Below are 24,769 nucleotides of genomic sequence, written 5' to 3'. Positions count from 1 at the left end.
GTCAATGGCCACCATCAACTGTCTGGTTACCAACATTCTTCAAAATATCTTCTTTTGTGTTCAGCAGAAGAAAGAAACTCATACGGGTTTGGAACAACTTGAGGTCGAGTAAATGATGACAGAATTTTCATTTTTTTTTTGTGAACTGTCCCTTTAATAAATGTGCCAATCCTTTTCCACAGTGTACAGGTGAACCTCCCTGTTGCTCCTTTCAGATATTTGAGCTTAGGGAGGAGTGATTGAGAAAACACGCCTCTTCTCATTTATACAACATTACTGGAGAGACTTCAGGAGTCGGTCAGCGGCGCGCACACGGGCTTCGCAAACTTCACACACACATTGTTTTTCTCTTTCATATCAATGATAATTCTTTTTTAATTTTCTGGACTTACACAACCGCAGAAATGACTCTACCATACTCCCACAGCGTGAGGACACGGAACACCGTGACCGTCACGGAACCGAGCACACATACTGTCTTGACATCCACTCCTGTCGGGATAAACGACGGTTCGACGACTTATCGCACGGTAACCCTCGCTGGATCTCAGCTGCAACCATCCTCTCCTGTCGGGATGAGCGAAGGAACGACATACCGCACGGTAACCCTCGCTGGATCTCAGCTGCAACCATCCTCTCCTGTCGGGATGAGCGAAGGAACGACATACCGCACGGTAACCCTCGCTGGATCTCAGCTGCAACCATCCTCTCCTGTCGGGGTGAGCGAAGGAACGACTTACCGCACGGTAACCCTTGCTGGATCTCAACTTCAGCAAACCTCTCCTGTCGGGATAAGCGACGGTTCGACGACCTACCGAACGGTGAGCCTCGCTGGGTCTCAACTACAGCCGGTCCAGTACATTAACAACCAAATGGAGGGGAACGTGGTGTACGGGGGCGCACGTTACCTGGTGCCCGTGCAGCAGCAGCGGCCCGCGGAGTCGTACGTGTACCTGAGTCAGGCGCCGCGCGTCATGCAACAAGTGTACGTTCAGAACGTTCAGCCCGTGAACGTCAGCAGCGTCGACGAGACCGACTACAGACAAGTTGTGAGTGTTTATTTATGCTTTTAACTTTTCCTTTTGCTTTACAGTAGTATCTAAATAGTTAATATCATTAACAACTATTGTGTATACTCAATGTAGCTAAATAGGGGACCAGGTAGTTTGGAAAAGTGGAGAAAATGACCAAAATTGACAAAAGATGCTGCTGATGCTGATCGTGTCGATACAGGAGTTTAATGTCAGCAGCAGCACATACATTACGTAGTTCAAAAGTTTTAGGTTTCTTTAGCGCCCCCTAAGATCAGAAATTGAAATTTAACCTATGAATTTAACATGAATGTGCTAATGCAGTTTCCCAACTTTTTTTTTTTTTTGAGTCACGGACCCACGGTACCCCTTGAAATTTTTCAATAACTTGTGGCACCCTAAACTAGTGTTGTCATGATACTGGAATTTCTAACCTCGATACAATTAACTTGAAAAGTGTCGATATTCAATACAATTTTTTTTGATACCATGGGAAAGAAGTGCGTATGTACTGTATAGATATTTTTAATATTTTCTAATTTTTGTCCTTCCATTGAAAGCCTAGATCGCTTTATATGATGATAGATTTCAATGTAGGCGTTTATATATAAACATATTATTAACTATCTCACCTAAATGTTTACTCATTGTGAGTCAATGTATTTGTGTCTTTACAATGGGCTAATTTTGTTGCAATATCACAAGATAGTTTGATTTAAAAAAGGGCCAAGTAAACAGTTAGCAATAAAATAAGAACAAATAAACAAATGACTAAGGATAGCACAAATAAATACAACAGAATAAAGATGCTTTCACTTTAAGACCTGATGCATGTATCCAGTATACACGTGCTTTCTTTCTGAACTGGTTACATTCACTTAGGAGGATTGTGCTTATGTGAAAACTCGGCAAGACAGACATTGTGGCATTATTTTTTGTATGTATTTGTCCGATTAAGCGTGTTTGGCACTCGCAAACTTTATGAGAGGTGGCTTTATGTGCATGCTTTGAATGTGAGCGCAAATGAAAAAACAGCCTCTAGATACCATTTATGTTAAATTTCATAATAATCAGTACTTTACAACTTAATTTATATGATGAAATGTGAATGCTGATTTGACCAATGGACATAGCTGCCAACTCTCACGCATTGGCCGTGAGACACCCGCATTTGATTGGTTTCACACGCTCACACGCCACACTCCCGATTTCTCACGCTGAAGTGTCAACCCGGGCGGTCAAATGCCTGGAAGATGAGTTTATCTATATATCTACCTGTTGAGCCACTCGTGATCGACTAGTTATACCGCAAATTCGTTAAAAATCTCCCGTTATCTAGAGCGAGCGTGCATGCGAGACAGAGATTGTGCTCCAAACCGCGTAGAGCGAGCGAGAGACCTTGCGCGAGCGAGACCTTGCGCGAGCGAGAGATATTATATATTATATATAATATAACATGAATCAACATCGACATGGCTTTTCGTTTTAGTTTGCATAGCATCACATTTTAGTTCACAACATTGTTATTTTGTGAGTTATATTCGCTCCTACCATTTTACCTTATTTGATTATAACAGCATATTAGAGCTGTGCGATTAATCGTAATTGATTTTCATTTTTGATTTTGGCTTCCAACGATTATGAAAAACAAGATAGTCGAGGTAAAACGATCATTGTGGCGCTGCCACATTCAGACGGAGGGCTTTCCTTCCCCCCTAAGCCTAACTTAACATCCAAATCAGCCGAATAAGTGAGTGTTGTAAAATGCAGTCTACTGTTGCTAAACTGAGGGATGTGCCTAATATTAAAAAAATTAAGCCGCTGTGTTCCCCAGGCGGCTTTCCGTGCTCCGAGACAGAGCGGAACGCACATAAGCAAAGTATACTATATGATTCGGATTAGCGATCACATAGCCTACACACAAAAATGTCAAAATGCCGTTTTGGCAAGTATCCTCGTAAACGCAGTCGTTTGTGTCTGGACTCTTAAGTGAATGTAAACAGTTGAGAAAGAAAACAAGTGCGTAACTGAATATTGGATCCGTGCATTCAGTCTTATGCCAGGCTCATACATCACATACTCCCTTTGCAGTGCGTATACAGTACGTATTGCAGTACGTAGTCTATGCAGTGCAGAAGAAGCACTGGCTCATGTGCTTTCACATGACACGTTTGCAGTGTGCAACTGATCTGCGGCTGTATACCACAAACACAGCTTTTATTCAATATTTTTATTTTAAAAACAACATTTGTTACTGAAAAATGCTTCATCGTGATTCTCTTTGTACACAGAACAGTTGCACAATAATTTCATCGACGTATTCACGTTTAAACGCGCTAAATTTGAACAATGTATTATTCAATTAATTACTTCTAGATTTATATATCAAGTTGCTCAAGCAAGTGGTAAAATATTTAAACATATAGCCTACTTTTCTTATTAAAGGTGCTCTATGTAACTTTTAGCGGCCTCTAGTGGTGATGTTTCAGATTGCAACCAAATTTTACAAGAGCGCTCGTGCTCGAACTCATAGACAATACCGTCTATTACGCAAATATCTCGGCGAATACTTGACGGATTCGGCGAGCACTGAGCTCGTTGGGACCATCTAGTCGAGCTGAAAAGAACCATATAAGTTCCATAGTTTTTGGTGGTGTTTTCGCGGAGATATTAGCAGAAAACCATCGGGTGCGCTGCAAAATTGCGGACGATCACGATCTCAGAAGAAAATCGCTCGTACCTCTGAAACGCAAAGACCCAGAGAGCTCAAATTCGGGGGAGGAGGTCCCAGGGGAACCCTTGCCCGAACGCTAGAGTGGCGGGCCTCGGGGATGCCCCCTACCGGATCGTCGTTCGCTGGGACCCCCGATTTCGAACGGCTATAACTCAGGGAGCCGGGCGAGTTGGACCTCGGGGGTGGGCTCGTTCGAAAGGCCCCGTCCAGCACTACGAACGATTAGAGTCTTGGGAATATTGATCAAAGATTGACTGAGATATAAGCCGAAAAACGTGTGCCTTTAAACGGACGTAACTCCCTGACCGTCTACAATAGACTGTATATAAGGAGAGAGGCTCGGGAGCGCGCATGCACGTCACATCCGTTGGATTTCGCGGTAAATCCGACCCGGAGACTTCACATAGAAATAGGAATACTGGCCTTCAGAGGTGATAGCAAAACTCGACAAGTGGATCATTTTAATGTGTGATTACAACCCCTTCACACACAGGCAATAAAAAAAGGATTCATTTTAGTAGAAAAGTTACACAGAGCACCTTTAAAATCACAAAGATTTTAAACTAAAACTTACAATTGACAAATGAGCCGACTCATGCCTTTCTTTTGTATTTGAATCTTCATATAAGAAATGCGGGTCATAAAGAACTTGTTTTTTCTTAAATTAATAACTTTTGTAGATTTAATAAGGATTAATCTAAATTGAATGTATCCAGGGAAGACTATGAGGTGTTATTTTACATTTGATTACTTCGCTACATTAGTAACCTAGTATTAGTTTTTGCTGAAGTAGCCCAACGATAATTGTGAGATTTTACTGATATCTAAAATTATTCATATCATGAAATAAGACCCACTAATAATCATGGTAAATAATCATAATTATGATTTTTGCCATTATCAAGCAGCCCTAATAGCAATCATTGCGTCTAATGTCAGTGTTGCCAAACTTTCGTAACATTATTTTAAAGCAGTTTTCAAGAAGTCAAAACAAGAAGGCATATATAGAGTGCGGCACAAATTACATATTTTATTTTTTAAGTCAGCATCACACTGGTTCCTGTGGAAGCTCGTTTCACAATATTGATTGTTAAATTTCATCAAGCTTCCGTTTACTCTTTCCATCTTTTATTTTTTTTGAAAGATTGAGCTAGAATAGTTTGCAAGAGTTATAAACACATTGAGTCTGAAAGCGGACTAGTGAATAGTCGAGTTTACCTGTTTGTCGTGATGTATGTCCCAACAACCTCTACTGTTCCATTTAGGCTCTTGTTGGTAATAACCACCTTCTTCAAGACAAGTAAAAGCTATGAAAAAATCACAAGGAGGCTTTAGATGTATTTGGTGTAGTAGAATGAAACGTAAAAATATCTTGAGCTTGTGTTAACCACAGATGGTTTAACTGATAGAGGAACAAAAGTTTAGGTTAAAGTAGTTGCAGAATTATAATACATTTGTAGCAACAAGTTTTAAGTTTGGACTTTACGTTCAGAAGATACAGGTCTGATGGTTTCTGTTAAGTTTTTCAAATATGAGCTACTCCCAAAAAATGTCATTGGTTTGATACATCAAAATTATTTTGATAACTTATTGTTATGACAGTCCTTAGATGATACACATCAAATTTGTGTGACAATCGAACCAATTATCTAGGACAAGTTTAACAATGTTACAATATTTATTTATCTACTTTATACCAGAATAGTCTCAAAGAATTCTGTCGTTATTGGCAAAAATGTAAATTTGATTATTATAGTGTGACCTGAAGGGAGGATTTGAGCCTTGGAGGTTCTACGGTTCAAGCAGTTCTAGCTAAAACAGATCAATCAGGACAAACACAATAGGGTTCCTGCACTTTTGGTGCTTAAAGCAGCTTGACAATAGTACAATTAGGTAATTAGAGTCACTCAAGTAAATACAGAGTAACATAATGTAAAGTGTAAATGTAAACCCACTTCATAAAAACCTGCATGTAATTCGCAAACCTGTTCTGGTTGTAAGGCCCGCCCAATCGGCCCAACAACAGTTTCCGATGGTTTCCAGCGTGGCAAAGTAGTTTAATTCCAATTAAACTTTTATCTGAAGAGAAAACGCAAAAGTGGCGTTGCGTTATCACTTTTTATTCTGCGTTAAGAGGAGCGTTATGGGTGGGAAATCTGCGTGCATATGTTGACGCAAACGTGTGTGAAATTCGATGTAGTATGCACTCCGGGCGGCTAGGTGGCAATGTGAAGCAGATCTGTGCCTTCACTGTCTAGCAGACTTTTGCGTTTTTACCTGGTTTTTAGACGGGAACGCGACGGTGGAGCGTTTTTAAGATTTCCACTCTGGAGGGTGGTTTAACTTTTTTGCGTTTTTAAGCCCCAAAAACGCCGTCGCCGTGTAAACGAAAGGCACATCTGATAAAATATTTTTACGTTTTCACCCGCGAGCATTCTCGTATAAACAGGGCCTTATTGAAATGACAGCCGTTCATCCGGATTCCTATAATGCTTTGAGTCTCGAACCAGCCAGGTATACGATCTCATAATCACAAACTCGTCAGACGGCCGTACTCTACTTACTCATTCTAGAATGTAGTATATAGTCCCCATAGATCTGAACACACTTAAGGTAAGATAAGATTATATCTAACCAGAGGTCACGACCATTACCATAGAACCAACCAAGCTGACCAACTTAACTCCCTCTAATGGTAACTCTGTATAATAATGCCATGGTTTCCCACGTAAAGTTTATTTAGAATAATATTACAATAATCAGAGTTTGAGGCTCACTCTATTTAGATTGGTCTAACACACTGTTGTTCTAAACAGAAAACCCATTATTAGCCTCTACAGTCTAATTATACATGACTAATGCCATTGTGTTAGGCGGAGCTCTAAAACTTCAGTCGGTGTGCTCCTCTGCTCCACCTAAGCTGTATTTTAGTCCGTTACTAACCCGAGTGTAGATTTTGTGGTGTTTTGTGGAGATTTTATAGACTTAACGTAATCTACTAGAGTTAATAATTGAGTGAGTCAGAACAAATCCAAATATAACAATTTATTATTAGTCGTGCCAATTACATAATCAATTTAAAGATAATCAATAAATAACACCAAATGCTCTGAAGTAAAGAGTAAATGTATACCTGACCCCAGGAGAATAGGATAATGCTGAGTGCACTCAGTATTATGGGTTAATCTGACTACAAATCGCGCCGAGCCTTTTTCGGCATTTCATTAAATACCCAGACCAAGACACAACATCCCCCCAATGTGGGGCATGAACTTACAATAGGAATTTGCATTGACTAGGGTTATAGACCTAGGGGGTTCGCACTGTACGAGACCATTGTACCAGTCGCACTGATACATTATAAATGATACCAAGCACGACTGTTAACTTGCATTGACATACACTCACCTAAAGGATTATTAGGAACACCTGTTCAATTTCTCATTAATGCAATTATCTAATCAACCAATCACATGGCAGTTGCTTCAATGCATTTAGGGGTGTGGCCCTGGTCAAGACAATCTCCCGAACTCCAAACTGAATGTCAGAATGGGTAAGAAAGGTGATTTAAGCAATTTTTAACGTGGCATGGTTGTTGGTGCCCGACGGGCCGGTCTGAGTATTTCACAATCTGCTCAGTTACTGGGATTTTCACGCACAACCATTTCTAGGGTTTACAAAGAATGGTGTGAAAAGGGAAAAACATCCAGTATGCGGCAGTCCTGTGGGTAAAAACGCCTTGTTGATGCCAGAGGTCAGAGGAGAATGGGCCGACTGATTCAAGCTGTTAGAAGAGCAACTTTGACTGAAATAACCACTCGTTACAACCGAGGTATGCAGCAAAGCATTTGTGAAGCCACAACACGCACAAGCTTGAGGCGGATGGGCTACAACAGCAGAAGACCCCACCGGGTACCACTCATCTCCACTACAAATAGGAAAAAGAGGCTACAATTTGCAAGAGCTCACCAAAATTGGACAGTTGAAGACTGGAAAAATGTTGCCTGGTCTGATGAGTCTCGATTTCTGTTGAGACATTCAGATGGTAGAGTCAGAATTTGGCGTAAACAGAATGAGAACATGGATCCATCATGCCTTGTTAACCACTGTGCAGGCTGGTGGTGGTGGTGTAATGGTGTGGGGGATGTTTTCTTGGCACACTTTAGGCCCCTTAGTCAAGTCAAGTCAAGTCACCTTTATTTATATAGCGCTTTTTACAATACAGATTGTATCAAAGCGCTTCACAGTGATAACATGAAAACAATATAACAAAAACAATATAACAATATAACAAAGTTTGTTTCTAAAAGAAATTGCGTCAACGTCCACCTTAAGTAAGGCAGATCAATAATATTATTGAATATTAAATGTTAAATGTCCCCAACTAAGCAAGCCAAAATCCAAGGCAACAGTGGCAAGGAACCAAAACTCCATCAGGTGACAGAATGGAGAAAAAAACCTTGGGAGAAACCAGACTCAGTCGGGGGGCCAGTTCTCCTCTGGCCAACGGAAGAACAGTGCATGATTCGGGCAGCATTACAAGTCAGATTGGATCGGAACATTTAGAGTATTTTTTGGAAGTCCAAGTATGCACGCCGGTCTTAAGACGAGTTGTTGAGGATCAGTGCCGTCCACCATAGAGAGTCCATATCGCCCGTGTTGAGTCGTCACTTCATAGGCTTTGTGATTGGAGCATCTGAAGTCTCCGTGAGGGGCTGGATACAAACTGGAGCTGACGAACGCCATTTTCTCGGGACTCGCGTCCCGAGATAACAGCAGAAAAGCAAAGGGAAAATAATTAGCGTAGCTGCTGTTCATAATGATGATTTCCATAACACAGGCGTAAAAGACAAAACATGAAGACAGTGACTCTTGCGTCCCAAAATCACCCCCCTCCGTCCCCCACTCAACTCAGCCCAGCTTACTGACCTCTACATCCCTCCTGCTGCTGAGACCTAACCACAATCTCACAATCTCTCCGCAACCCAACCATACGCGCCAACCCGTTGACTAAGGCTGTCGAGCCCCACTGGTGCGTGAATAGGCAGTTTCAGTGGACAACGGTTCCGTATGGCATACTACCTACCGCAACACAATATCTGCCCAACCACCCGTCATTCACGCAATATACACAGGAACGTAATAACTGCAAATACTATGCAACCTATACAGATAACCTACAGTCTCTTCAAGTTTTATAGTATTAAATGCATTTGATCTGATTCAGCAGTATAATAAAAGGTAAGCATTATGTAAATGCTTGGCTAAAAAGATGCGTCTTTAATCTAGTTTTAAACTGGGACAGCGAGTCTGAGCCTCGAACAATATCAGGAAGGCTATTCCAGAGTTTAGGAGCTAAATGTGAGAACGCCCTCCCTCCTTTAGTGGACTTAGATATCCTAGGAATGACTAGAAGCCTCGAATTTAGTGATCTTAAAGAACGCGATGGATTGTAGGGCGATAGAAGGTCCATTAAATACACAGGAGCTAAACCATTTAGGGCTTTATAGGTCAGTAATAGTACTTTGTAATTGATACGGAACTTGATAGGTAACCAGTGCAGAGATGATAGAATCGGTGTTATATGATCATATTTTCTTGACCTAGTAAGAACTCAAGCGGCTGCATTTTGCACTAACTGTAACTTGTTTAATGAGGATGCAGGACAACCGGCTAATAAAGCATTACAGTAATCTAGTCTCGAGGTCATGAATGCATGAACTAACTTTTCTGCATCGGAAACAGATAGCATGTTACGTAATTTAGCAATGTTTCTAAGATGGAAAAAGGCCGTTCTTGTAACATATGAAATATGATTTTCGAAAGACAAGTTGTGGTCTAGTATAACTCCCAGGTCTTTTACCGTAGAGGATAAAGTAACAGGACATCCTTCTATATTAAAGTTGTATTGTAAGTGGTTTTGTGGATAGTTTTTTGGACCAACAAGTAATACCTCGGTTTTATCTGGATTTAGTAGCAGGAAATTATGCGTCATCCAGCATTTTATATCTTTAAGACACTCTGTCAATTTTGATGAGTTAGTGTTTTCATCTGGCCGTGATGAAATATATAATTGAGTGTCATCAGCATAACAGTGGAAATTAATTCCATGTTTTCTTATAATATTACCAAGTGGCAGCATATATATTGAGAATAGCAGAGGGCCTAACACCGATCCTTGCGGCACTCCATAGTCTACTGACGTTATCTTCGATTTTTCCCCATTTAAACAAACAAAATGGTAACGGTCTGATAAATACGATCTGAACCAGCTTAATGCCTGTCCCTGAACACCAGTGTAGTTTTGTAGTCGATCCAAGAGTATTTTATGATCGATAGTGTCAAACGCAGCACTAAGATCGAGTAGAACTAGTATTGAGATACAGCCTTGGTCAGAAGCTAAAAGTAAATCATTTGTAATTTTAACTAGCGCAGTTTCTGTGCTATGATGCGGTCTGAATCCTGACTGAAATTTTTCATATATCTCATTTTCTTGCATGAAAGAGCACAATTGAGCGGACACAGTCTTTTCTAGTATTTTAGACATAAATGGAAGATTTGAAATCGGTCTGTAATTTGCTAAGTTATTTGGATCTAATTGCGGTTTCTTAATGAGAGGTTTTATTACTGCCAGCTTGAATATTTTTGGAACATGACCTAAAGATAAAGACGAGTTAATAATATTAAGAAGAGGCTCTTCCACTACAGGTAACACTTCTTTCAGAAATTTAGTTGGTATTGGATCTAATAAACATGTTGTTGGTTTAGATGCAATGATAAGTTTATTTAGCTCTTCCTGTCCTATAGTTGTAAAGCGGTGTAGTTGTTCTTGAGGGGCGATAATTGAGGCTGAATCATAAGACACCATAGAGGATTGTACATTTACAATTGTGTTTCGGATGCTTTTTATTTTCTCATTGAAGTAGTTCATAAAATCATTACAGCTATACTGTAACGGAATAATTTGCTCGGGTGATGTCTGTTTATTTGTTAGTCTAGCCACGGTGTTAAATAAAAACCTTGGATTATTTTGGTTATTTTCTATTAGTTTGCGGAGATGCTCTGCCCTGGCTGCTTTTAGAGCTTTTTTATAACGTGACATACTGTCCTTCCACGCGATTCTAAAGACCTCTAAATTAGTTTGTTTCCATTTACGCTCTAGGTTACGAGTTTCTCTCTTGATAGCATGCGTAGCACTGTTGTACCATGGTGCTTTAGTTTTCTCTCTAACCTTTTTTGATCTAATTGGTGCAACAATATCTAATGTACTAGAGAAAATGGTGCTCAAACTGCTGGTCATTTCCTCTAGTTCATCTGTTTGTTTGGGTTCACTGAGCAGCTGAGATAGATCAGGTAAGCTATTTGAGAATCTATCTATAGTGGTCGGAAGGATTGTTCTGCCTGGTCTGTAACGTGGCGCAACATGACAAATTTCAGCAGTGCGTATTATACAAGTTACCATGTGATGATCGGTGAGATCGTCACTTTGCGGTATAATATCTATATCGGTTGGATTGGTTCCGTATGATATAATTAAATCTAGTGTATGATTTAGACGATGAGTGGGACCACTGACATTCTGCTTGACCCCAAAGGAGTTTAATAAATCTGTAAACGCAGTCCCTAACGCATCGTTTGTGTTATCTACGTGTATGTTAAAATCTCCAACAATTATTGCTTTATCGGCATTGACCAATAGATCTGAGAGAAAGTCTGCAAACTCTTTTAGGAAATCAGCATATGGCCCTGGAGGTCTATATACAGTAGCCAAGGCTAGAGATAATAGGGATTTATTTCTTACATCTAAGAGCGCAACGTTTAGCACCAGTACTTCAAACCAATTAAACCTGTGACCTGTTTTCTGAGTTACATTAAGAATATCTCTATAGATTGTTGCAACACCGCCGCCACGACCGATCAGACGGGGCTCATGCTTATAACAGTATCCTGGCGGGGTAGACTCATTTAGACCGAAATACTCGTTTGGTTTAAGCCAGGTTTCAGTAAGGCAAAGTACATCGAAGCTATTATCTGTGACCATTTCATTTACAATAACCGCCTTAGGTGTGAGCGATCTAATGTTTAGAAGACCTAGTTTTAGAAATTGTTTTTGTTCACTGATATTTAGATTTTCAGGTTTAATTACAATAAGATTTTTCCTAGATCCTACAGTGGATTTATTATTTGGCCTCACTAAACGAGGAATAGACACAGTTTCTATATAATGTTCTACACTACTTATATCAATTAAATTGGCACAGCAAAGACTGTGATTTGGAATTTGATTTTCTAGTCATACGGTGTGTAACGTCTTGGAGATGTTGTCCGACAGAACAGCCGCTCCGATTCTGCTGGGGTGCAGGCCATCAGCACGGTAGAGCCTAGGTCGCTCCCAGAACAGATTCCAATTATTTACAAAGAGCAGTTGTTGTTCATTACACAATGACATTAACCATTCATTTAGTGCAAATAATCTACTGAACCTTTCCTGTCCTTGTCGGTACGTGGGAAGCGGTCCAGACACGATGATCGTTGCCTCAGGCGCTGTGCTGCGTACCGCCTCGATCAGGCTCCTGTAGTCCTTCTTCAGAACCTCCGTCTGCCGTAGCCTGATATCGTTTGTTCCAGCGTGAAGCACCACAGCTCCGACGCGCTCTTCACCGTTCAGGATCTGGGGAACCTGTGCGGCGACATCAAGAACACGAGCACCAGGAAGGCAGTGAGTGCGCACCTTACCCTTACCTGAGGTAGCACGGACATGACGGACCATGGAAGTGCCGATGATCACGGCGTCGTCGCGTTCCGACTCGCGAAGAGGGGAGAAGCGGTTCCGGGTGGAGATCTCGAAGACCGGGAGGGGCGGAGAGGTTCTTGCTCTGGTCCTGGCTCGTGACTTCCGCTGTGGGATCACCCAGGGTCCATGGTGTTGGGTTGGTGCCGGAGTGAATGATGCCAGAGATGATCGCGTCCTCCTGGGCAGAGAAACGCACGGAGTGGACGAAGTCGGAGTCAAAAAGTTACTAACCACTGACTTGTGTGCATCGGCGCGTGACGTTTCAAGCGCTGATCGCCGATCCCGCAGCTCGGCTTGCCTCTCTAGCAGACCGCGGATCTGTTTCTCCACCGATTCAAGCTCCAATCGTACCGAAATGAGTTCGAATGTGTCCTCACCTGCACTCAGAGGTAACGTTAGACACACATCTGATATGTTCGCCATAACATGAACAACAGTAGATTAGTAGTGATACTACCAATATCACTAGTAATTTAGGACTGAAATGCTGGATATAACCTGTATCCTTTCAGTGAAACGGGTGTAAAATCAGACGGTCAATAGGCGCGAGGCCACGCGTGAAATGCTAGCGGACTAAAGGCTAGTAGCCGAGATTCGCAAAGTTGGGTCTAAGTAGCGATATCAAAGCAATCCGATTGTTTTTTATAAGGAATAGTATCGAGGATAAGTTCCCATGATATAAAAATAGAAAGTGCTTGTTTATAAATGAGTGGTAAAAAAGAAAATCAAGGGCCAATTAGGCATCGTTTAAATGCCACGCCCTACCTGAGCATTGTTTCTGAACATGTCCATCCCTTTATGGCCACCATGTCCTCTGATGGCTACTTCCAGCAGGATAATGCACCATGTCACAAAGCTCGAATCATTTCAAATAGGCTTTATGCACAGCTGCACTACTTCCTGAACTTCAGCCAGCTCCTTGTTTCCTGTCTGACATTATTGGACAAACTGATTAATCCAGGTGTGCCTGACCAGTAACAAATACCAGACACACCTGGGTTAATCAGTTTGTCCAATAATGTCAGACAGGAAACAAGGAGCTGGCTGAAGTTCAGGAAGTAGTGCAGCTGGGCATAAAGCCTATTGGTTTCTTGAACATGACAATGAGTTCACTGTACTAAAATGGCCCCCACAGTCACCAGATCTCAACCCAATAGAGCATCTTTGGGATGTGGTGGAACGGGAGCTTCGTGCCCTGGATGTGCATCCCACAAATCTCCATCAACTGCAAGATGCTATCCTATCAATATGGGCCAACATTTCTAAAGAATGCTTTCAGCACCTTGTTGAATCAATGCCACGTAGAATTAAGGCAGTTCTGAAGGCGAAAGGGGTCAAACACAGTATTAGTATGGTGTTCCTAAAAATCCTTTAGGTGAGTGTAAAACATTATAATAATTTATATCATCTTTGTAAGTGAACCGAGTGAAGAGAAGAATGTGTTAAGGGAAGGAAATGCGGAGAAGGAACAAATGTGAAGGAAGGAAAGGAGGGGAAAAAATCTTTCCCGCAACTTCACCCTGTTGGGGTGTGGAGACAAATGGCAGTGTGTGTTTGTGGTGTCCATATCTCAGGAGATCAAAGTATCTGAGGTTCTGTTTGTCTTACAGGGTCAGTGCATGTCAATTCATGAGCGTTATTAATGTTTTAATGTGAATAAGGGATGTATGGGTTAGTTGACAATGGCCACATAGGCTACGCTATTTCTCAGTAACTATGTGGTTTTAAACATGTTTCTCTATGTTGGTTTCAAACATCTATAAATGTGAATTCTGTCTTCCAATCTAAAATTATAATTTTATCTTTTTATATCCTAACATATCCTGCTATTGGTCAGTGCATGTTCATTAACTTTTTCTTTGTCAAATAATGGTGGAAACCTTCAATAGGTTTTTTGTAATCAACAAAGTTTGTTTATTCACTGGAGTAAAAAGTGTGACCACTAGCTCTCTAATAAATGAAACATACAAAATGATGAATCTTTACTGTATATTGCCTATATTATTATAATAACTTAGCTTAAAATGTTTGTTAATGTTAATAATTTAGTTATAAAGTTAGCCTTTTCCCCTTGTACCTTTTTAGATTTTGATCTAATTTTAATAAAGACACACCAAAACCACATGGAAAAAAGTTGTGGGCAATGCAATTCTTTTTTCTTTTTTTTTTTTTACTTTTAAGCACAAGACAAAACATGTTCAAGACGCCTGATTCATTCATGTTTTCTTTTTCTATTTTCAGAACATAAATGGACAAACGTCTGTCTACAGCCAGTTATCCAGTCCCGTCAAGAGCCCTGATCCATCTGAGGTAATAAAATAACATGTACTATGTTTACAAACAGGCATATATTCACTAACATATAAGGCTGAATACTGTTTGTATGAAATTATATGGTTAGCAGTAGCACACAAACACACACACACCTAAAGTTACCCTTGACCTCTTGACTTTCATGGCTTTACGCGGAATACATGAGTAATAGATACTGTATTACACACGCTTTCCTCTAGGTTTGTTCATGCCTCTGGCTTGCTAGATGAGCTGGGAGAACAAGCTTTACTGTAAGGCAGGCTCTGGTGTGTGTGTAGCTGCACGCACATGCTGATATGACCACAATTTATGCGTTTAAGCACAAGTGCAGTACCTGCAGGGTTTAGGGTGTGTCTCAGAGAAAGAATGGACTCGGTTATTCCCAGAGGAGACAGTGTGTTGACACCCATTTAGATTGGTCCCGACAATAGTCATAATATTGCAAGGAAAGTGTTTGAGGGAGTTGCCCTTTATCGCAACTGTTGCTGTGAACCAGCCTGCAGGTGATAAGAGGATGACGGGTATATAAAAGAGCTTAAATGTGTACTACCAAACAAGCACCTTGCGTTTTTTATGTTTTACTAAGCATTTTATGTGACAAAATATTATTTTTACATAACACAGTAAATAACACTGTTTTTTTGTTGTTGTTTTTTAAAGTTAGTGTATCAAGAAAACAGCAGTGTCAGTGAATTGGTATTTACATTCAAGTTGCAATATTTTAAATTATGCAAAAAGTGTCTAAATATTTCTGTGTGTATGTGAGATACATAAAATGCTAGATTTGAGCAAGACCATATGGAATATGGGCAACATATGATATCACTCTGTAAAGCTTTTTTTTTTATAAATAAAAAATTCACAGATAAATAATAATAATCTTGAAATTCTTCAATAGATATGTCATCCACACTACTTTCCTGCAACACGCAGCAAGGCACAAATGCCTATGTTTCTATATATAAAATGACAATACAATGTAAAGTATTTGCTTTGGCTCTTGCTTTAAATGATTTTGCTCTGTTGTTGTGCTTGTTTTTGTCGTCTGTTGCCGGTGTACACGCAGAATGTGGCGGTTTATCGGTGTGGTGTTTGTCACTCCCCTCTTCCACTGTGATTGGACGACTGGGTAAAAAGTAGGGGTGTGCACGAATAGTCGAGTATTCAAATATTTCATCTGTAATTATTATTCGAAAAATACATATTTTAGCTACATATGTTGCTTTGCTGGCCGTAAAGGCAGTGAAATCCTAAGCACGCAAACTACAACTCACAGTTATAGCTAAATGCACTGTCGCGCTGTGAAGCTTGTTAACAAGTTGATTGTATTTGATCACAGAATGTCGTCGTCTGCCTCTAGGCGCACCGAACATGACATGTTGATACATTAGCCCTATTCGCATGGGATTTGTATTACCTGGTCTGTGATCTTAATCCCGTGCGAATCGGCCATTTCTTGGTCAAGTAGAAATTCCCCCGCAAACCTACCAATACCATATAACACGATGTCCTGTGATGATATCAGTCCTTTGTGAATCGGCATCTCTGCGATTTGGCGGGGTCGTATATCATTTTTTTCAAGTTTTTTTTCCCCCCCTGTTCCCCGTTTTTTTTTTGTTTTTTTTATCCATCTTTCGCGAAGAATGGAGGCTGCGTTGGAGTGTTTTGGTAGTATTATTGTTATCAGACTGAGGAGCCAACTTTCACCCGAGCATGTGAATATTCTTTTTTTCCCAACATGAACATGTGAAACAATATAAGCACTATAAGTTAACCATTATGCTGACTCGACTGTATATGGACGTTCTGCACGATAACTTTTTACCCGTTCGCTCTGCTTCAGCCAAACAGATACAGTTTGTTCTTTGTTTCGTTTGGTTGGCCAGACTCCAGCCAAAGCTCAGCCTAATGCTGTTTGAAAATAACAGCGCCAGAAGTGCCGAATGTAAGCCAGACCATAGTGGACAGAGCCATCTCATTGGAACTCAGTTGAGACAGTTGAAGCCCATTTTTAGCGATTTTTGAGCACTCCCTTTCTTGACGCGCAGACTCAAACCGACTCAAACTAAGCTTGATGACGTGAGCAACCTGTCTGACAGACGTTAATCTTCTAGTAGCTGTGCGTGAAAATTGCCAACGTTAATCTTGCAGAGACGGGGAACTTGAGCAAAGAGTTTTTTGGCGTGAGTGAGCAGGAGTAAGTATTCCGTTGCTTTTATGGACTCATTATCTATGGGCTTCTCCCTTGACGGGACGCCCCCCCGATTGCCTGTGAGCTTCTCCTCCTGTCTGTACGGTCATTTCTGTACAGCGCGACAGAGAGTCGAGTGGTTATGACGCAATCGTTAGCCTATTTTTACTAAATCTGTTTCTACGTGGCCATAATGTAACATAGAAGGTAATGGAGCCCTTTATACATTGTCGTGTTTCTTTAGAAATAAATAATGGACAAATGGAGTCTTTAAACGCCTCAGATGTAAAGTTATTCGCTGTCAAAGTGACGCCAAAATGAATGGGAGTCAATGGAAATGCTAACGCAAGTGAAGTTCTGCTACAACATGGCGGCACCCGGCCGGCTTCAACTTCCGGTCGATGGATTACTCCCTTGAGCCAGACTCGGCCCAGACTTTGTTGCTATCTGGGATGCATTTGTCCTGTATATTTTATTGGTTACACACATTGTTTAATGTTTTCAACTAAAAGCTATAATGTACGCTTTTTGTGTATATTTTCTAATCTTGTTCAAAAATGATGACAAAAACGTAATGTAAAAAAAATAATGGGTCTCATTCATTAAGCATGCTTGCGCACAAATGTGTGTGTGATGATGTGCTTACAAAAGATTTTAAGAACAAATCACGATTCACTAACAGTTTCGTAATAAAATGTATTCTAAATTTACGGAAAAATATAGGAACAACTGAAACCACACGTACCCAAAAAGCACTTACTCTGTACGGCCTTATAATCGTGTTAAGAATTTATATTTCATCATGACTATAATTATATTGAAGTATGTTGCACACTCTGTCTGAGTGAAATACATGTTTATTAATACAGTCTTGTAAACGGTTTACTTGCATTGTCAGATTATTGATTTGCACGTAAACTGGTAAATCGGGTTATTTCAATAAACTGATTTTTGGTCGTTTTCAGCGTATTGCTCACTGACATTTCCTCCATTTATGATCGTCTTTTCACTGTACGCATTTGCAGGTCATAGTTCATTCAAACATTAACTTTACTACGCATCAGAAGAAAAAAAATTAGACTTCTAAGTTGTTATCTGTTCAGGTTCCTATCAGTTTTATTTTTAACACTGTCTCTATGGGCACTGCCAGTTCATTCTGTTTTTAACCCTTGAACGTGAAGGTCTAGTGCTAAGGTTGAGTTATCATCGGTCTTTCATGTGGCCTATCCTAAAGTTCGAAAAGCATTACACTCAATGGTTTAAAGCGAGCTGTCATAGGGTTGTGCTTGCAAACATGCTGGGACAGGAGTTGGGAGCACATCATAAGCTTTGAGTTTCGTACACAGAGGAGGGTTTAGTTGTGATTAGGCGTCTTGCACTCAACACACTTGTCTTACATTGTAGGGCTGTTATGTGAGATAACATTGAAGTTTGGTTAGGAGGAGTTTCACATGATGTCATTGAGCTGATGCAGGCACAATGATGAATATAAAAATGGGCTTAAGTGCGCGAACATCTTATACGAACAAACTGTAACTTTGTGCAGTGGTTTTTTCGAAGAATTCATGCATCAGATTCATGCTATCCGAGGAGAGGTGAGGATTGTTTACCGAGCAGTCTTTAGTCCATGAACATACAGACACAAGGATTATCCAAACAAGAAGCCAATATTTGTAGTCCAAACAGTGACGTTACGGGAGACTTTACAACAAGTGTACAACGACTGACAAACACTGATTAAAAACATGGGGTGTTTAAAGGCACACTATGCAGGAATTCCGTTTTTGTCAAACAGCGACCCCTAGAGTCGCTGTGGAGTACTTGTATTTAACATTACTGTCGTAAATACCACTCACACAGAGCGTCTGCCTAGACTGGTCTCTGCACTCACGGCCTGATACCCCTTTGAAGCTGTTATATTAAGGTACAAATCTTGCATAGTGTGGCTTTAAATAAGAGATCTAGCGCTAAAATGTGTTTTTGAACTCAACCTGAGCGCTCGTGTCCGCTGCTATCAGTGTCATGGATACATGCATAGTGTCTCTTGTGGCGGCGCGCGCGCAGTCTTCACTCGGACGCGCTCTTCAATCTATCGCCGTTGCGGAGACTCTCTATTCATTACGGTGAAATCACAAAATAAAATGCACACAAACTTACAAAGATTTACTTACTAGTCCATTAGGGATGGGACGGTATGAAAATTTCATATCACGATTATAGTGACCAAAGTTATCACGATTATCAATATTATCACGGTTTTGTTAAAATGAGATGGAAATGTTCAAAAAGAACTGATGCTCACCCTGAAAACATTTGAAAATCAACAAACAAAAAATACAATTAGCAGGCTAGCAGCTATATGCACTTTTTTAAGCATAAACATTATATTAACATTAACATGGAGCCCTGAGAGTGAGAGGTATAAGTTTTCCTAGTGCAGGTTTTAATGAACCCGTCATTAAACCCTATCATTAATAATGATAATAACACTTATGGATGTGTGTATGACTGAATATTATTATTATTAATAAATAATAAATCACTTTCTCTCTCTCTCTCTCACACACACACACACGCACGCACACTTTAAATGAACAACATATGTTGGTTGGGTCAGGGTGACTAAACTACTGGAATACTTATAATGACTGTTGTAAATAGCAACGCACTACACAGCGCACATCCATGTCTCGGATCACCGTGGACGCAATCTCTGGTTTCATTCAAATGTGTATGTCTTGCGTCTCAGTTTTGATTGTATTGAAAATTAAATCAGAGTAATTTAGTATTAATACTACTACAATATTGTTGTAGTGATCACATTTACTTTACGATTGATTTGGACACTGTAACTTGTATAATGGAGTTATAAACCGGCAAGATTTAAAAACATTAAAGGGATAGTTCACTTTGAAATTAATTTTTGATATGTTTTAGCTTACCTCCAGTGCATCCAAGATGTAGGTGTCTTTGTTTCCACAGTATCTTCAATTTCCGTGTGTGACGTGTACGCAGACTGGTGCATAGATATATATACCCTAGATGTCGCCTTGGCTAAGGTTTCGTTCCAATGAACTGCCGTCGCCAAGGCGACATCTAGTTTATCTATGCACCAGTCTGCGTACACGTCACACACGGAAGCGTCCGCGCCCTCAGATAACTTGGACATGGCTGTGGTTACAAGAGGTAAAAACAATATAAATACTGTTCGTTTTCTCACAAAAACCACTCGTTTCGTGTCTTAGGGCATCAATGTGTACTTACATTTACGAGTCATTAAATAATGTTTAATTTTGACTGCTCTTTGAGGAGGACCCCCTTCACCTCCATTGTATGACTGACAGACAACAACGGTTTTACCTAAAATTATCAAAATTGAAGATACTGTGGAAACAAAGACACCTACATCTTGGATGCACTGGAGGTAAGCTAAAACATATCAAAAATTAATTTCAAAGTGAACTATCCCTTTAAGTTAATCACAATTCAATATTTCATGTCCCAGAAATTATTTCTGTGATAAAAAATAAAACTGTAATAAGTTTACTATGAATGAATACAATACATTATCCCTTAAATGTCACCCTTAATAGTTTGAATATGTTCGTTCGTCTTGGCTCAAATCCACTTGCTGTAAAACTTTTCTCTTCGCGGAAGCTTTGCAATAATTACAAGTGAGATAATGAAATAATTCATCTCCAAAAAAATTGTCTAATTATTTGCCCAAGTTAGTTGTGGTATTAAGGTAAAAATGAACTCAGTGGGTGGTTGTCACGTAACGTTAGATGACTTAGCAGATTTGACGTGTTTCCCCCTTTTGCAGCGACTTTCCTCTTGCAAGATTTGCAGACAGGGTGCCCATCCTCGATTAAATTGCCCTCGGGACTCTTGTAATAGCCAAAATACGACCATACCTCCGATTTTGTCCTCTTGGATGGCTGAAAAATCTCCCGTGCGCTGTCACTGCCTTCCGCCATGTCTTCTCGCGCAAAAAAACAACATTGCATCTGTGCGCCTGCTTGCGCCTGCGTCAGACTGATTCTGGCTGGACAGGATTTACCGCGATAATCACGATAATCAAACACGGTTTTTATGATAATTAAATTTTAAATGGTAATACTAACCGCCAGGACATTTTATCGTGGTTTATCGTGAAACCGGTAATCGTCCCATCCCTATAGTCCATCAACAAGATCGCCAGGTCAGCATCATATCACTGTTGCATCCAGTGCTGCTTTTTAGCTCGCGCCAACGAGTGAAAGCCCGACCGAGTGGGACTCTTGTCCGGTTCCTCACGCGGTCAGATTCTCTTTTCCTTTTCCTAGTCTCTTCCGACCGCGTTTATTGGCTTTTTCCATCGTCAAGTATCACGTCTGAAATGCGCGCAAGTGTCTTCGTGCTTCAAATGTTGTTGTTGATGTGTGTGACGTCGTTCCCGTAAAGTATGTCGTCATCCCCCCCCCCCCCCCCCCCCCAAGGCCCCCCCCACCCAAGCTTTACTACTAGGATGATTCGCCCTACTATGAGTTTGTTTACCACCGAAATGACTTTGAAGCTGTTATATTAAGGTACAATTCTTGCATAGTGTGCCTTTAATTATATACGCAAGAATACAAGAGGCTAATAAGGTAACCATGAAGACTGACAAGGGTAATTAAGGAAACTAACCAGACGGCAATGGAAACAAAGGAAACAGGAACAAATGCACAGAAAATAAAACCAGAAACATCAAGGCAACAGAATAACATAATAAGAGTCCTCGAACAGGGGAACTGTGATAGTATGACATATTTTCTTTAAAGTCCCTGTAAAGTCAAAATTAAGTATGTGTTTTGAGTTTGTCACACCACAGAAAAATGTGTTATTAGTAGTGCTGGGCCGTTATCGGCGTTAACGTGCTGCGTTAACGTGAGACTCTTATCGGCCGATAAAAAAAATATCGCCGTTAATCAAAGTTGGGTTGGGATCATGAATAGCTTTTTCGAATATCGTTATATTTTCGCGCAATTCTAATGTGTAGTATGACGCCGCGCCTACTGTCACAGATCGCGCAGCAGGGTATTTTCCTGTCAGGGACACAAGGTGTACTTTTACTTTGCTACGTTGGGCGACGTTCGTCTCGTTACTTTATTTTAATGCAATAGCTACGTTGTTAAATGAGTTTATTCCAAGCGCGCTGTGTCCTTTGTATGGGCATGAGCGATGCTCATTTACAAATGAATTACTCTTTTGAGTCGATTCTGTTCAAAGACTTCATCAAACAAGTTGTCAGATGATCTGTCTAAATCGGTTCGCGAATCAGTTGATCTGTTCAGTTCCTCGCGCACTGAATCGTCTGAAGCGCTTTCAATTCACACTCGGAGTCGAAACAGGAAGATTTAAGAGCATCAAGAGCGTGTGAAGTGGCCGATCTACAGTCTAGTCTAGTGAAAGCAAATCTGCAAATGCATCATATTTTTGCCAGCGATAAAGATCTTTATTAGTTGAACATCTTCGTAAGCTGTCTGTGAATGAATGATTCCACAGGACGATACATTCGATTTCATTTCATTCAGGTATTTACAACCAAACAGATTATTACGCCACGATAGCACTAATAAAAAGTATGACATTATCCGTTTTTTGGTCATACATTAATTTATAGGCTACAAAAAAAAACGCTTCAGAACGTCGGCGCACTGGTTAACAGGTTAAATAAGCTACCATTGTCCACAGTTTATGAAATGAACACCCGCCATCCCGCGGTATATGTGTGTATTGCGCGTGTATTGCGCAGTGGCATAATCACACGAATAGTTTACATTGATTGAAACTAATTTGTTTAAAAATGAGGCTATTGCAGTAACAAGGCAGGTTCACATAAAATCATTATGACATATGATGACATTATTTTTTGATCTAACGAGCATTGGCGATGGAAAAACGGACTGTCGTGCGTATTGTTTTTTCTTCTTCTTCCAATTAGCCTACTATGTTAAAAAAAAAGGACGAAAACATGTTACTTGTTCAATTAATAAACAGTTTGTTTGATGACAAATCGCTAAAGATGAAATTGGCCTCCCTTTCTGTCATTGCGTATTTTTTTTTTTTTTAAGATATTCGACTTTTGCTCCTCGATTGTCGAATGGCATTTTTGGCAGAAATGCACATCCCTACGCGAGGCGAACTATTCTCAAAGACTTACTTTTAGTCATTATTTGGTAGCACACATATTCTGAATGCCTTCGGGAGAATTCAAATGAGCCATTTTAATCTAGATTAATCTAGATTAATTTCAATATTAATCTAGATTAATCTAGATTAAAAAAATTAATCTATGCCCACCTCTAGTTATTAGCCACCCAGCCAAATTTGAATGATAAAAAAAGCCAGCAAGTACATAAAATAAGCTATCAAAATCTTGAAAAAATGAGCAGTAATCTCTGCTCTCAAACGCTGGGGGCGTGTCCACTGGCTGCGCTGAAACCACGCCCACTCGCGGGAAAGCTGCCGTCGTCGACTCGCCACACTCAACTCTACAGCCGGAATGGATGCTCGCACGGTGGGCACGCACTGCCGAATGGCACCAGTTGTCCGCGCGACGGGAGGATGAAGGCTGAGGCGGGAGTCGGTTCGGCCCCATTCACCAGTAACAGCGGATTATCAGTGAATCCCAGACAGTTATCTCCGACGAAAGTTTATAAAACTATCCCGTGTAAAATGATTACTTACAGAGGCGGGTTTTGGCGGTGATCCTCAGCTCTCCATCAAGGTTGGCTCTTCACAAAATTAATCCACTTCTTCTTGATGTAATCGTTTTTCGGAAATTTAAACAAGGACACCGATCTGTTTTGTACGTGATCCGGTGATCGCATCCAGGTAGTACGCATTTCCGTGACGAAGGCATAGCTAGTAGCTAGCAATCTGTAGGCTGTGTTACTAATAATAGTACTGACAGTAACTCGCGATTGAGCGGCAAACTGATGTGAATGTGCTCTATAATATTGTTAGGAGCGGCCAGCCTCAGTGGCCTCAGTGCGTCATCAAGTAGGGGCGTGTCCAGGAGCTCAAGGGCTCCAGTGCGTCATCGAGCCCTGCTTTAGCCCCGCCCAGAAAATCCGGAAAATAGCAATGGTGAAAAACTGTTTAACGATCTAACTCCACAATTCAGTACTTCACAGTTCACAGTCTTTGTAATATGTTTTAGCAATACATTTCTAACATTTATAATGTGTTTAGAATTTTTTTTTGAAATTGCCTTTACAGGGACTTTAATAAAATTTAGAAATGGCTTGTACTTATGATTTTATACATTATTATTATTATTAAGACTTGAATGTTTAAATTTGGAATTTAACTTGAATTAGACCCTTCAACTCATTACCTGACTGTTTCCTGACTTTTTCCTATGATTTGACTGTTTGACAGCTGACTCTGAAAAGATCATGATTTAGGCTTGGCTCTTGCAAAACAATGACTTGGAGTGAAAATTGAATGCAAAAAACATGTTTCTTTGCCACATCTCTGAGGGATTACAATATTTTATTAATAGTTTTCATGTATAGTTCTTGTGTGCATGGGAGCATTTGAATTTGGCATTTAAAAATCCTAAAATGAACCAGAAGGACTCGGGATCATGTGATTTATAAACAGAAAAATATTATTGCAATGTTTAGGGAAAGATTCTTTGTAAAGGGTTTCAGTCTATTTTCATTTAGAACATTCAA

The 24,769-nt window shown here is 40.3% G+C and overlaps 1 protein-coding gene across 1 annotated transcript in view; it reads left to right on the top strand.

Annotated features, from left to right (window-relative positions):
• Positions 1-24,769, top strand: part of pof1b (POF1B actin binding protein) — a 49,290-nt gene that overhangs the window by 1,817 nt on the left and 22,704 nt on the right. Inside the window, exons 2-3 of the mRNA XM_056262335.1 lie at positions 245-1,049; positions 14,801-14,869. Of these exons, the coding sequence (XP_056118310.1) occupies positions 245-1,049; positions 14,801-14,869 (874 nt within the window). The remainder of the gene's footprint in view (positions 1-244; positions 1,050-14,800; positions 14,870-24,769) is intronic.

The sequence above is a fragment of the Rhinichthys klamathensis genome, unplaced genomic scaffold (genome assembly GCF_029890125.1).
Source record: "Rhinichthys klamathensis goyatoka isolate OS25496 unplaced genomic scaffold, OSU_Roscu_1.1 h1tg000191l_1, whole genome shotgun sequence".
NCBI classification, from domain to species: Eukaryota; Metazoa; Chordata; class Actinopteri; order Cypriniformes; family Leuciscidae; genus Rhinichthys; species Rhinichthys klamathensis.
Note: the sequence above shows the minus strand (reverse complement) of the source record. Positions and strands in the feature narration are given on the sequence as shown.